This window comes from Gopherus flavomarginatus, chromosome 1 (genome assembly GCF_025201925.1).
Source record: "Gopherus flavomarginatus isolate rGopFla2 chromosome 1, rGopFla2.mat.asm, whole genome shotgun sequence".
Classification (NCBI taxonomy): domain Eukaryota; kingdom Metazoa; phylum Chordata; order Testudines; family Testudinidae; genus Gopherus; species Gopherus flavomarginatus.
In genome coordinates this window covers 324796304-324811775 of record NC_066617.1, presented here as the reverse complement: position 1 = coordinate 324811775, position 15472 = coordinate 324796304, and the positions used below count along the sequence as shown (strand labels likewise).

Sequence of the window (15472 nt, the reverse complement as noted above, 5' to 3'; positions counted from 1 at the left end):
ACTGCACGGGAGGTACTGGATCTGATCGCTATATGGGGAGAGGATTCCATGCTAAAAGAACTCTGTTCCAAAAGACGAAATGAAAAAAAACATTTGAAAAAATTTCCATGATGGAGAGAGGCCACACCAGGGACTCAGTACAGTGCCATGTGAAAGTTAAGGAGCTCAGACAAGCCTACCAGAAAACCAAAGAAGCAAACGGAAGGTCCGGGGCAGGGCCGAAAACATGTCGCTTCTACGCTGAGCTGCATGCAATTCTAGGGGGGTCCGCCACCATTACCCCACCCCTGTCCGTGGATTCCGAGGTGGAGGTGGTAATCTCAGCCATGGCTGAGGATTCTGCGGACAGGGAAGATGAGGAGGAGGACGAGCTTGCAGAGAGCACACAGCACTCCATTCTCCCCAACTGCCAGGAGCTCTCTTACCCTGATGGAATTACCATCCCAGCCCTCCCAAGCCACTAGCCAAGACAATGAAGCCATGGAAGGGACCCTCTGGTGAGTGTACCTTTGTAAATATAAAACATGGTTTAAAAGCAAGCGTTTTTTAATGATTAATTTGCCCTGAGAATTTGAGATGCCTTCGCAGTCAGTACAGTTACTGGAAAAGTCTGTTAACATGTCTGGGGATGGAGCAGAAATCCTCCAGGGACATCTCCATGACGCTCTCCTGGAGGTACTCCAAAAACCTTTGCAGAAGGTTTCTGGGCAGGGCAGCCTTATTCCGTCCTCCATGTTAGGACACTTGACCACGCCATGCATGTAGCAAGTAATCTGGTATCATTGCATGACAAAGCCTAGCTGTGTATGGTCCTGGTGTTTGCTGGCATTCAAGCAACATCCATTCTTTATCACACTGTGTCATCCTCAGGAGAGTGATATCATTCATGTTAACCTGGTTGAAATTCAGGAATTTAATTAAGAGGACAGAGATGGCCATTCCTACTGGGCTGTTTGCCTGTTGCTTAAAAGAAATCCTTCCTTGCAGGCAGCCAAGGGGGGGTGATTGGAGCTGAGCTTTATCGCGTTTGGCTAGCAGTGATCCTCCATGATACCAGCCACGTGGTGGGGGGAGAGGTAAAGCGATCATCCCAGAGAATTGGATGGGTGGGTGGTTTCTGCTGCTGCATGTTAACAGGAAAGAAGCAGCACTGAACAGGCTTTGCTTGGTATTTGGGAAAGGTGGGCACTGTGTATATGAAGGCTGCAGAAGCCGAAAGACAATGGCTTACCATGGCTGCATGCAAGCTGAATTCTGCTGCCCGGACCTGTGTCTGTAACATCTAACACCAGAGCCACAGGCACTCAATATTAAGATGCAAAATGCGACCTTGTAGTGAAATCACATGTGCTATGTAAGGTGAATAGTGTTCTTCACTGTGAAAGAGTATAAGCATTGTTCTGTAAAATGTATCTTTCAAAATACTTCTCTCCCTTTCTTCCCTCCCTCATGCAGCTACAAATTTTTCAAGCCTCCCTACTCCATCCCGAAGGCTATCTCAGATAAGGCGGCGGAAAAAAAAAAAAAAAAAAAAGACTCGAGACGAAATGTTCTCGGAAATCAGGGAAGTGACTTGCAATGAAAGAGCTCATCTGAATGAGTGGAAGGACGTGGTATCAAATTACAGGAAAGACGCCAGTGGACGTGAGGACAGGAGGATGCTCAAGATGAGAGGTGGCAGCAGGAAGATCAGAGGAGGCATGACGCAATGCTGGGGCTGCTGTGTGATCAAACTGACATGCTCCAGCGTCTGGTGGAGCTTCAGGAACAGCAGCAGGATCACAGAGTGCCGCTGCAGCCCCTGTGTAACCACCCTCACCATGTTCCATATCCTCCTCACCCAGATGTGTAAGAACGCGTGGGGGGAGGCTCCGTGCACCCGCCCACTCCACCCCCGTGGACAGCCCAAACAAAAGGCTGTCATTATTTTGAAAAAATTTTAGTGGCCTTTTCCTTCCCTCCTATCCTCCTCCCAAACCACACCCGGGATACCTTGTCAGTTCTCTCCCTCTTTTTATAATTAGTAAAGAATACATGATTTTTAAACGAGAGTGACTTTATTTCCTTAAGCAAGCTGTAATGGAACCGGGAGGGTGGGTTGCTTACAGGGAATGAGTCAATCAAGAGGGGCGGGGGGGCTCATCAAGGGGAAACAAACACAGAAGTCACATCGTACCCTGGCCCATGATGAAACTCGTTTTCAAAGCTTCTCTAATACGCACCGCTTCCTGGTGTGCTCTTCTAATCGCCCTGGTGTCTGGCTGCGCGTAATCAGCGGCCAGGAGATTTGCCTCAGCCTCCAACCCCGCCATAAAGGTCTCCCCCTTACTCTCACAGAGATTGTGGAGCACACAGCAAGCAGCAATAACAAAGGGGACATTGGTTTGGCTGAGGTCTGAGCGAGACAGTAATGTGCGCCAGTGCACCTTTATACGGCCAAATGCACATTCTACCACCATTCTGCACTTGCTCAGCCTATAGTTGAACAACTCCTGACTACTGTCCAGGCTGCCTGTGTATGGCTTCATGAGCCATAGCATCAAGAGGTAGGCTGGGTCCCCCAGGATAACTACAGGCATTTCAACATCCCCAACTGTTATTTTCTGGTCTGGGAAGTAATTCCCTTGCTGGAGCCGTTTAAACCTAGTGTTCCTGAAGACGCGAGTGTCATGAACCCTTCCCGGCCATTCCACGTGGATGTTGGTGAAACGTCCCTTGTAATCCACCAGTGCTTGCAGCACCATGGAAAAGTACCCTTTGCGGTTTATGTACTGGGTGCTCTGGTGCTCCCTCCGGTGCCAAGATAGGGATATGGGTTCCATCTATCGCCCCATCACAGTTAGAGAATCCCATTGCAGCAAAGCCATCCACTATAACCTGCACATTTCCCAGACTCACTACCTTTCGTATCAGCAGCTTAGTGATTGCTTTGGCTACTTGCATCACAGCAGCCCCCACAGTAGATTTGCCCACTCCAAATTGATTCCCGACTGACCAGTAGCTGTCTGGCGTTGCAAGCTTCCAGAGGGCTATTGCCACTCGCTTCTCAACTGTGAGGGCTGTTCTCATTTTGGTATTCTGGCATTTCAGGGCAGGGGAAAGCAAGTCACAAAGTTCCATGAAAGTGCCCTTACGCATGCGAAAGTTTCACAGCCACTGGGAATCGTCCCAAACCTGCAAAACTATATGGTCCCACCAGTCTGTGCTTGTTTCCCGGGCCCAAAATCAGCGTTCAATGGCTAGAACCTGCCCCATTACCATCAGGATCTCCAAAGCGCAGGGGCACGCAGTTTGAGAGAATTCTGTGTCCATGTCCTCTTTCATCGCCGCACTGCCGTAGCCACCTCCTCCTCGCCTGGTTTTGCAGGTCCTGGTTCAGCACAGACTGCACGATAATGCGCAAAGTGTTTACAACATCCATGATTGCTGTCTTGAGCTGAGCAGGGTCCATGCTTGCTGTGCTATGGCGTTTGCACAGTTCACCCAGGAAAAAAGGCGCAAAACAGTTGTCTGCTGCTTTCACAGAAGGAGGGGTGAGGCTGTACCCAGAACCACCCGCAACAATGTTTTTTGCCCCATCAGGCACTGGGATCTCAACCCAGAATTCCAATGGGACGGGGAAACTGCAGGAACTATGGAATAGCTATGAGATAACTACCCACAGTGCAACTCTCCGGAAATCGACACTAGCCTCGGTACATGGACGCACACCGCTGAATTAATGTGCTTTGTGTGGCTGCGTGCACTCGAGTTTATGCAATCTGTTTTAAAAAATGGTTTCTGTAAAATCAGAATAATCCCGTAGTGTAGACATACTCTGACTTATGTCTGATTACTTTACTGACAAAAGTCAGTTCTAAATTTTATTTTGTCTTGCAAAACTAATACAGCTATAGGAGCATGATTTGCATTCTCTTCTGGCTCACATGCCACAACTACTAACTCAATTCTGAATGAAGAAACTAGCTTGATTGTTTGAACCAGCACCAAACTGACTTTCAGAGTCCAGGTAAAGTTTTCAGGGTTGAAGTTAAATCTTTTTACTTGTAAAACTGTACATATGCTATAAATTACTGTAGACAAACATGAACCCTACAATGTCTTTGTAACTGTCACAACTATGAATGTTCCATCTCAGGAAAAAAAGAAAGAGAAGACTATTATATACAAGCATGTAAAGATTATGAGCCCCAATTCTTAGTAATCAAGGAGACAAGAATTAGCACAGGTTACTAAAATGCAATACAATTTTCTGATTAAATATTAAGGGAATCCCTACAACAGTAAAGCAATGGAACAAGTTTCCAAAAGGTGGATTATTGTTTCACTTCCAGTGGAAGAATCAAAACTTAAGTTTTTTGTATACAGGGGATCGGTTTAAGGATACTTTAAAATTAAGATGGTGGTGGTGCAAGGTGGAAAACTAGCTGTTTTTATTTTTTTTTTTTTTTTTAAAGTGTTAAGAAATCCCTTGCACTTATAATGGTTTCATTCCAGTCAAGGAACTTGACATAACTGGCAGCCTCTCTTTGGCTTGTGACATGGAAGTGTCTACCAGGGGCTAGGCTAAACACAGACTCAGTTCAAATGTAAATGGGGCTGGAAACACGAAAACATATACATAAATCAATGTGTTACAGCTCTATCAAATCAGAATGAGGTGGCTTAACATTACACAATTCCAGTGAAAGTAATGAAAGTTATACCAAGAGATTGAAAGATGGCAAAGTGCCACATTCACCAGGACAATCACTTACCAATCTTTGTCTCGGGATATGGGACACCATTAGGATCAGAATAGAAAGCTTCTAGCTCAAATGGACCTTTTCTGTAGAAGGTGAGAACTTTGGAGAAAGGTGCTGCATGATTTCTGCTGAACACTTCATGAACCCTACAGTGAGGATCAAGCAAAAAGTACTTTAGAACGGTACATGTGCTGAAACAGCTCGGATTTTCCCATTGAGAAATGTTGGATCCTTTAACACAAATAGTCCTGAGAAAGTTATTTCTGGGAAAGAATCTTTGCTATCAGACATTACACAAAGACCTATACTCTAAGTTGATAATGTGATTACACATTCCAGCTATTTTAGGGCATGTTAAGCAAGACAGTTCAGTCATGTTTGAATAGGATTTGGGAACAGATTACCAGTAGATGTTTGGAAAAAAAAAAAAAAAGTCAAGTACTGTACATGTCCCTCAGTTACCTTGAAATAACTATTAAAATTAAAAAAATGCACTTCTCTAACGCCTTTTTGAATCTCAAAGGCTATGTTCCTGGTTACCAGCTGATTTGCTTTGTGGCTCAGTCAACAGAGCAGAGACACTATTATTCTTCCTCCCTTGCTCTGAAAGGAAGGCTGACAACTATTCATCCAGGATTCTCCTGTGTTCTGGGCTTTCTGAGTCTGCTTACTTCCAGTCTCCAGAAAATTTAATTTAACTCCCTACCCAACAAATCTTTTGTTGAATTCCAGTCTTGGAAACCTGGTTAGGTGGGAGATTAACTGCCTCACAACTGAGCCACAGAAAACAAGATAGCTGAAAATGGGAATACAGTTTGCCTTCAGAGGTTCAGTCTGCAACAGAACAAATGAGATCTGTACAGCTGCATCTTATGAGAAAACACAGATGGACCAGAGATTCAAGGCTGAACTAGGTGGAACTTGGGGCAAGGAGAACTGGCGTAGATTGAGGTGTATATACAGGACTGCTGCAAACCGCATGTGGTACATTTAACAGAAAATAGGAAAGTGTTCACTCTACTTCAATGCCAAGAATTATAAAAGACAACAAAATTCTTTACAGATTATTATGAGACACTAAAGTTTGTTTTTTTAAATGTGTCTTAGAAGCACATCTTGCTACAATTTTTTTTAAACCAGTTACTGAGTATATTCTTATATCCGTATGTTTAATTAGTCAAAGAAAAATCTTCTATAAAAAAGTTTGTTTTATCAAACTATTAGGAATATTTTCAGCTGGAAAAATGCCCACAAGACAGCCCACCTTTGAAAGGAACTGGAACGGTAGAAAATGTTTTGAACGTATGTATTAACATTTACATAGTTCTTGATTAACCTCTCATTTCTGTATTTATTATCCAATAAATTTACTTCTGTATGTTTACATCTTCTTAAACATGCAAGTCAAATTGGGCCCTGTATACAGGTGGCCACTTTATCTCAATCAGTACAGCTCACTGACTAAGGAGGTTAATTCTGAGTCTGATTTACAAGCCACTATTCTTACTTTTGGTGGGGATTAATACAGCATTCAGTTTCTCTTGTGAGATAAAGTAAGTATTGTTACGACAGAACCACTACCAAAGCTATAAACAGCACAGCTCAACGGACCTATAAATTGTTAGATTTAACACTGACCCTTCAAGAAAGACGCACAGATGAACTTTATCCTTATATTGTGTAAAACCCAAGTCCAAACGGGAACAATACTTTAAGCTACCTACCCTTCAGTGTCATCGGCTTCTGTGTTCCACATCAGAGATATTGGGAATGGAACTGCATCTGTGACAGAGAATTCTCTCACTTTAAATGCTGGAGAAAGAATTGCACACTAAAAGACAAAAACAGCTGTTACGATTGGCTATGTGCCTGAATGTTATGCCTTAAAATACATTAAACTTTCTCAATAAATATTACAAAAAGAGTCCTATACTTTATTGATTGTACCAAAACAGATCTAGGTAAATTAACTGCTTAAGTGAAACCCTGCTGTGAAGGAATTATGCTCACAAAAAAGGTGTACAAGGGACCTTCAGTTTATCCCTTGCACTGTAGCCAAACTGCTAGTTATCCCTAAACCAACCAAAATTACTCTTATCTTAGTTCTAACACAGATTAAACTACATTTTTCTTGTTGCTTAACATTACAGTTCTCAGGGGATGCACCTGGTACGTTCCAAAGGAGTAACAGCATTACACAGAATGCCATGTGAGCGTGCTGTGCACGTTCAACAGTGAAGGGAGTTAAGCCCATTACCATTGTTGCTTGCTCTGTGCTTACGGGAGTAGTCAATGGATGTTCAACGGCTATGGTTAGTGAGGAGGAAGACAAGAATAGAACACAAAACAAGGAATGAAAGGAAAAAAGGGTGATGGAGGTACAGAAGGAAAAAGGTTCAGAGCAAAAGCAATTTACTTTCAGGGTATGCGCACACTGCATGTGACTGTTTGTAGCATGGGTAGTCACATCCCACTCAGGCCAGTTGCCCAAGTACAAATCTGTCAGGGACCCCCGAGCATCTACTTGGGTTGCAAGCCCATGCCACCGCATCTTCACTACTAGCTAGCACCTCTAACAGATTAAAGGTAGCATGGGTACGCCTACCTTTGCTACTTCACACCTTCACTTGCAGTGTAGGCATACTGTAAGAGAAAATCTACTTTCAAAGTCAAGTAAATATGGATTGCAGAAATGAGATACTCTAAGTTAATAGAAAAATGTAATACTAAGTCCAATACCAGAAAATGTTACACACAAATGCATGTATTTGTATGTTTAATGGTAGTACACAGAAGCCATCTGAATACATCAGGTAACAAAGGAAGCTTTTACAGCCTTTGATGGATAATACTAAATCATTTGTGCCAGAGGTGATTCTCCTAAATTTCTTAAGAGTGGATTGTTTTGCCTCTGGAATGCACCTAATGGTAAATGTTTTCTAAAACAGTACAGCAGAGAATACTCTGAACCCCCTACAAAGGCCTATTGTCTTTATGCTGATTACTTTGTATTGTCTGGACTGGTCAACGACCACTGCCTCACCCAGTTTGCACCTGCCAGGAAGGCTTTGAACGAAGCAGAGCCTGAGCCCTCTCGGCAGCATCAATAGGACTGACTGGAAGAGAGGTGAAGTGAGGAGAGAGAGCGAATAAGGTATATGACAAGAGGTTTGGAAGTCTGAGAAAAAAAAATGGCAATGGCTCCACAGGCTTAAAGCAGATAAAATACAGTGACTAGTTGCAGTTTAGTTAAATCAGTACGTATGTACAATTAAAGTGACAGAGCTTTTTAAGCATGTCACTGTTTCAGCACAAAGCATATGTTCCATTGCCTGCTTTAAGAGTGCCACTTTTGCCATCTGCTATAACTATATGGTCAGTTCTTGAAAGGAAGTACTCGCAGAATACGTACGTGGTACTGTGAATACTGTACCTGTAGAGCACAGCCTCTTGCAACAGCTTCGTCTGCATTCAGTGTTGTGCTGACATCTTTGCCAAAGAACTTTGCAATCTTCTCTTTAACAGCTGGAATGCGTGTAGCTCCACCAACAATCTCAACAGCATTCACATCTTCCACTTTAAGCTGAGTTTGTTCCATTAATGAATGGAAGGGCACATCTATCCTTTGTAGGAGGTCAGCACATAATTCTTCAAACTGGGATCTAGGAAAAATCAGACAAAAAGCCATAGTTAAAAACTCTGGAGTTTTGCTTTACCACATTTTGTTAGGAACTGTTTAAAACTGCATGTTTCAGCAAAAAGGTTTTATAAACTAAGCCACCATGAAAAGATTTTAAAGCTGTTTAGTGTTTTTAAAGTTAGTGAATTTAGTGTTTGCAAATGTGCCAAACTCAAGTGATGTCCACAGAGTCTAGCAACACTATGAATAGATACCATGCAAGTTTTCCCACATTTCTGTCAACACAGCTCAACTATATGCACCAGTACCTGAAGAGATCCCTTCTAAAGGCTATTCTGCCTCTATGCCCATCATCAGCCTTTCTGCAGAAGCTACAGATAAAGGTGCAAACAGTGTTGGTGATTTTTGTGCTGTGAGCTCTTGTGCCTCTAGTTTCTAGGGAAAAAACACCAAATATCCACCTGAGACAGTTACTTTTGGTCAGTAATGACTGGGAATGAATGTAAATTAGTAAAACAGTCTGTATAACAATCAGTCAGCCAGTCTCCTGTATAGTGATATTCTGCCCTCCAGTTCTATCATGGTGTGCATTACAGTATTTTCAGATTAAGCAATAAAGCTCCATTTATCACCAAGGTTGAAATCATCAAAGGGGATTTAGTTTTAATTAAGGGTGTGCAGCCAACCTCCCTGCCCTGCTTTGAAAGCGTCAACCCATGTTTGTTAAGTTAAATGTCTCTGTATAAGTGGCGAGTTTCTGTTTCTACAGATGAAGAGGGCAACCATGTTACTTTAATTATTGCTTCAGTTTCTCAACCAGTAATAGGAATTCAAAGCATGTACAACATCTCACCTAGATGAATTTATACTCCACTTTAAACCTATGATTTTCTCTAAAAGAAGGCAGCCAGTCGGTGTGAGATTTTACACCTTTGGATTCTTTTTAATAGAAATCTTTTGAATTTGGGCTCTCAAACACACAAAACTTGGCACAAAAGTGAATCCTGAGTCGATCTGGTGTAACAGGCGGGTTTTTTTTAAAAAAAGGTTGGATTTAGGGTAATTTTTAGCTATTCTTCACATTATAATGGACAGTTTGTGTGCTGTGCAAACAAACAATTGGTTGTTGAAAAAAGTTTGCAAATAGAATCTTATCCATCAGGAGCTACACACTTTTCTGTCCCATTTTATTCCACAGCAGAAAAGGGCTCATAAATGGATAGTTTTCTCCAGCAGTAGCTGCACTTTTACACCCCTCCCCACAGGTAAAAAATTTTTTAAAAATCCCTAATGAAATATTATAAAAGGACCCTAGGAAGCTAACTGGTTCATGATGAAGTTTGTATATCATGACTGACATGAACCATTCCTGACACAAACCCACAAAAACAAGGAAGTACGATAAGCCACTTAATACGTATCTTCCACACATAAGTATGTACCTCACCATTACAACTACCATCCACCACAGACCACATACTGCAAGTGCAGTCTTGCCCCATTTCACCCTCCTGCATGCGCCACTTCACCAATTTATGTTTTCCACTAATATTAATAGTTGTTGACATCTGGAGTAGTAGTTGGCTGTGTTAGGAGACAGCAGTTTGATAAAGGGTTGAGTACAGGACAGTTAAAAGGAAAGATGGAGGATGACATTCCTCAGAAGACTGAGTTAAGGTTGTGGTGTATGGTAGAAGAGGGTATGCACATCAGGTGGGTTAACTTTTTATTTCCTTACTTTTATGGATTTGTATTGGGTATGTTGCATGTGTAGCAAAATTAATTGCTTCAAACTACAAAGTATTTTGTGTATTAAGTCTAGCAGGTTTACTTCTAGACACAAGGTGATAGTGCCTTGTACCTAAAAATGAGGGCATTTCAGATTAGGAGTATAGGCAGGCACTGCAACACCATTGTTCAACACTGTACATTTGTTTCATTCATATGGACATCACATACATTATGTAATCAAGTCTGAACTATTCCAGCATCACAAAAGAGATGGAAGTATTCACAACAAAGATTAGATTTATAAGTGGCCAGAACTGGCCACTGTTTCAAAGATAATCCATGTTTAATAAACATCTTAGTATAGATCAGGGGCTCCCAAACTTGGTTTACGGCTTGTTCAGGGTAAACAAAGCATCTCATGGCCCACCAGAGGCTTACCCTGAACAAGCCACGAAGCAAGTTTGGGAACCCCTGGCATAGACGGTCCCTTTTCTTTTAGGGCTGTGGAAACAAAGAATCCCATCCACTGAGGATTTGCTTTAATCACAGTGTTCCCTCGTTTTCCTTTAGCTCCTATTCACCTGTTCATCTTTCCAGCCACATCTTTATCATTCATAAAGCACTCAATGTTAAGTGGGATGTCCGTGCTGTTAGAGCTCATTAGCTTCTTCAGTTTCTCACACTCCTGATATAGACGAAGAAGAGCTCGAATTGTTGATTTCGGATCCAGTTTATACTTTGCTTTTATTTCTGCACAAAAGTGATCAACTAACTTTTCATCAAAGTTTCTCCCCCCTAGGAAGGGATCAAAGGCTGTGCCAAGCACCTGGTTTGAAAGAGAAAATAGTTTAGTTTTACATTTGACTATTAGACATTACACTGGATTTCCACCTATGCCTGCAGGCCTTTTTTAAAATAAAGATGCCACCACATAGGTTTATTTCTTCCAGTGTGCAAGTTTAAAGATTTAGTACGGTATTAGTAGAAGTTGGTCTGTACATCTGTAAGTTGGAAGTTTGTCTTAACAAAAAACAAACAAGAACAAAAAACACAGCCTTTCTAGAATGGGTGACAGTCCAGTGTCATCAGGTCCTTAGTCCACCCATAGGTTCAAATGGCTTATTACAATCTCAAATGACTGTCAATTTACAGCTTCAGTGTAACTGCAACATAGTATAAGGAGCTCATATTAATGGTGCTAAAATCCTTAATGTTTGTGTTCACCATATCACTTTACACACATTAAATAAATACTTCCAAAAAATGAAGCTGTAAGTTGTGTATTTTAGTAGTCTTTACATATACTGCCACTAAGAGATTCTCTTTTTAAAATGTGGTCAGCAAGTTCAAGTGGTTTAATTACTATAGTTGTGTCAGTGTACTGTTACAACTATTTCACGTGTTTATATTAGAACAGTTTTCAGGTCACTTGAATCCCTGAAAAAAACTAATTCAGAGTCTACAGCAAGTATCAGAGGGGTAGCCATGTTAGTCTGGATCTGCAAAAGCAGCAAAGAGTCCTGTGGCACCTTATAGACTAACAGACGTATTGGAGCATGAGCATTCCTGGGTGAATACACACTTTGTCGGATGCATGTCAGAGCAAGAGCAAGACCTGCTAATCAATATGAAAAGATGTAAGGTGTTGTACAGCCATGTTCTGTTTGGTCATCATTTCAATTCAAGCACATTTTAGTGGTACAATTTTTTCCCCCTTTTTCTTGACTGAACTTTACATGGCCCATGGAGTAACACACAAAAATGGATTATTAGCTGACTACCTTTAGTTTACCCTTGTTAAAAGCACAGGCTGATACTTGAAATGCAGAATGTCCCATGTCAACAAACACCACTATCCGTGGCTTCTCTTCTGGAGCTGGAAGGTCTTGTTTATAAATTCCATAGTTAAGAGCCACTGTAAAGCAAGAATCATCAAATGTTATCTGCACAATCACTAGTGGATCTCCATTCAGTGCATCATTCAGCTCATCATTTTTGCAATGGTGCATAGTCACAAAAGGTAGATTCCAACTAAAATGTTTTCATATATACATTGCTAGATGTACTTCCTAGCACTAATACTTCATATTACATCTACCAATGAATTTTCTGAGCCCTGAGCACACCAGCAAAACTAGATTAAATATTTATATGGACGTTGACAGCCACAATTGCACTGATAGTGGTTTTAACAAAAAATTCTGATGACAAATATTATGAAAACGTTCCTCATACAGGCAACTTATTGAACAATTTATCACTATGATTCCTCTTGCACATTCCTCTGAAGAGACAGGATCCTGGACTAGATGGACCACTGGTCTATACTGCTAGGGCAATTCCTATCCTCATATGTGTGGGTCAGGAGAAGTTAAGTACAGTACAGTAGAACCTCAGAGTTACGAACACCAGAGTTAAAAACTGACTGGTCAATCACACACCACATTTGAAACCAGAAGCATGCAAACAGGCAGCGGCAGAGACCAAACAGAGCAAATACAGTACAGTACTGTGTTAAACATTAAACTACTCAAAAAATAAAGGGACGTGTAAAAAAATTTGACAAGGTAAGGAAACTGTTTCTGTGCTTGCTGCTTTTCACAGTCATAATTTAAATGGAAACATTTTTCTTTTGCACAATAAAGTTTCAAAGCTGTATTAAGTCAATATTTAGTTGTCAACTTCTGAAAGAACCACCATAATGTTTTGTTCAGAGTTTCAAACATTTCAAAACTATGAACAACTTTCCCTCTGGAGGTGTCTGTAACTGAGGTTCTGCTGTATTCCTATTAAGTCACCTTAGGAAGCAAAGCTTTCTCTTTTTACCACCTTCACAGCACCTCATGACAGAAGTTTTATAGGTCAAGAAAAAAATGGCACAAGTGTTGTAACCCTACTCTGCTTTTGTGACTGGTCTATTTTTAGCAATTCTTAGTTTGAAGTTACACTATCTAAATGGCCCGCCACTAAACATACACTTGCTGGAATATGTTTCTTTTGCTTTACCTGCTGTCATGTCATTCATCAGTCTCAGACAGTTTAGGCCAACAATCTGAGCAGCATCTAGGACAGACCTCCTTTCGGCATCAGTGAAAAATGATGGAACCTGAAGAAATCATATGGGAACAGAATTACCATTAGAAAGCCAGACTTTCAACATAAATGTTGGTTTGAAATGCTACCCATTCTGCATCCTCAAAAGGAGGCATCTGCCACTATGTCTAGCAACTGCAAGATTTTAGCCCAAAATAAAGTTACCTAAAACCCTGATTCAGCATAGTACTTAGTATAATAATAAATAGTTGGAGATATACCTACCTCCTAGAGCTGGAAGGGACCTTGAAAGGTCATTGAGCCCAGCCCCCTCCCTTCACTAACAGGACCAAGTACTGATTTTTGCCCCAGATCCCTAGGTGGCCCCCTCAAGGGCTGAACTCACAACACTGGGTTTAGCAGGCCAATGCTCAAACCACTGAGCCGACTGAAGCCAATGATTAGGTACTGTGCTGAACTGGGGCCTAAAAGCACATGCAAGACCAGTTAGTAACGCAGAATATTTTGAGGAGGCATAATGTAGATGAATCAAGCCTAAATTAATTTTTGAAAAGAAATGGAAAAAGTAGTCAAAGCTATTTTGCTGTTAACATTAGATGCAGCATACTGCCAAACATTCTGAGTTTAAGTTCTTTACTATACTTGGAACCAAAGAAATTTTCCCAGTGGCACAGTGGTGCCAACTGGCAGATCACTTAAAATAAATATTTATATTCCTTGATATATTGTGTAGCTTGATAGAGCACTCACAATATTTCTGTCTAGGCATTTTTGCTTGTTCATCTTCATGGTATCTGAGCAACACAATGTTACACCCCCATTGTCTTTTTCCTAATTACGATGCTTTTCAAAGCTATTTTACTTTAACCTAAAGTTAATATATTAATATGAAGTAATAAATCTGTATTTTAATATTGACTGTTCATAGCTTCCATTGCTTTATAACAAGCTCATATATAGAATACACATTTTCCTATTTAGAAGAAGGTTCTGGTAACGTTAAATCAGATATGTACAACGTTACCCTGAGCATACAAGTACTTGAGCTGAACAGCATCTTAAATTTTATTTAAACTAGAAATCTTCAGCGATTACACCTAGGGAGATTAATGTCTCTATTGGTACAGGGTAACAGAATTACTTACAGAAATAACACAATCTGTTACTGGCTTTTTTAGGTTCGTCTCAGCAGTCTCCTTCAACTTAGTCAACAGCATAGCTGTTATCTGTTCCACGCTGAAGAAATGTTCCTCATCCATGTACATCACCTTTATAGCAAAAAAAGGGAGGACAATTTCATTTTAAAATTGCAGAAAAGCAGAAGTACCACTTAATAGTTTTGGGTGCTCTGCTGACCAACAACCCTTCCCTCCAATCTTAATGCACTCACACAGCTCATTATGCAGTTATAGCTGAGAATTCACTCCTTCCCCCCCCCCCCCCCCTTGAGTGTTTGCAGATAATGTCATTGTTTCTACACACTGAGTGTAACTGATAAATGATTGAATTCCCCTGGATAAAAATCAGTGGCAGATGACTTACAGCAATTCAGATAATGGTGTAAATTGTAAGTGTCAATTAGTGAGGCTAGCACACAGTAATGAACAACTATTCCAATAAGTTAAAAGTGGCCAGTGATTTTCAAATTGCTCACCATTGCAGAAAAGGTAAGAAATTATCTACCAAGAAGCATTCAGTTAGGAAGAGTTCTTCACAACAGTATTAAAAATCATTTACTTAGGAGCTTCTAGACTATTTCATAAAAGATTTTCCCAAAAGATCACTATGCTCAAAACCTAAGATTTGTGTTATCTGTTTTGGTAGCCAGAACAGTCTGCACTTCAATAGTTCAAGTTATATTCAGGAATCAAATAATATTAACAAAGTTAAACAAGTCTTTACTCATATTGCTTCCTTCCTATAGACATCGTTGTAAACTGAAATGGTTGCGAAGTGGAAATAAATACTACTGTAAAATCAATTTTAAAATACCTCTATTTCCCTTCCTTTGTGTATTTGCCTTTTTGTCATCTATTCTATAGTATAGTAAAGCAGAATACTTTGTAAGACACCCTCTTGTGGACTCCCAACATCCCAGTCTCCTACTGCTTTGTTCTCAAAACATTTTTCTCCATGGACAAGAAAAAGCTCCACACAAATTGAGAAAAAAATTGAAAATGACTGTCACATTACTGTCCCTCTCATATACAAGTTAGAAAAATTCGTTATTGTGTTAAAGAAAACTAGTTAAACTCACTCCCATTAAAGAGACACCGAAATATCTATCATTGTTACAACTCAC

General features: G+C 40.7%; 2 protein-coding genes across 3 annotated transcripts in view; one reads left to right on the top strand and one right to left on the bottom strand.

The window, feature by feature from the left end:
• The window catches only part of LOC127043254 (WD repeat-containing protein 64-like), a 100700-nt gene extending 99176 nt beyond the window's left edge, over window positions 1–1524 (top strand). The window contains exon 29 of one of the 2 annotated variants that reach the window (XM_050937170.1): window positions 1456–1524. In XM_050937170.1, the coding sequence (XP_050793127.1) occupies window positions 1456–1506 (51 nt within the window). In that variant the 3' untranslated portion in view covers window positions 1507–1524. The remainder of the gene's footprint in view (window positions 1–1455) is intronic. The other variant, XM_050937168.1, reaches the window with a different exon arrangement.
• HSPH1 (heat shock protein family H (Hsp110) member 1) overlaps window positions 1–15472 on the bottom strand; it is a 33417-nt gene that overhangs the window by 11569 nt on the left and 6376 nt on the right. The window contains exons 4-10 of the mRNA XM_050937177.1: window positions 14316–14438; window positions 13123–13222; window positions 11898–12031; window positions 10698–10942; window positions 8179–8407; window positions 6470–6576; window positions 4758–4891 (exon numbers count right to left, since the gene is read on the bottom strand). Of these exons, the coding sequence (XP_050793134.1) occupies window positions 4758–4891; window positions 6470–6576; window positions 8179–8407; window positions 10698–10942; window positions 11898–12031; window positions 13123–13222; window positions 14316–14438 (1072 nt within the window). The remainder of the gene's footprint in view (window positions 1–4757; window positions 4892–6469; window positions 6577–8178; window positions 8408–10697; window positions 10943–11897; window positions 12032–13122; window positions 13223–14315; window positions 14439–15472) is intronic.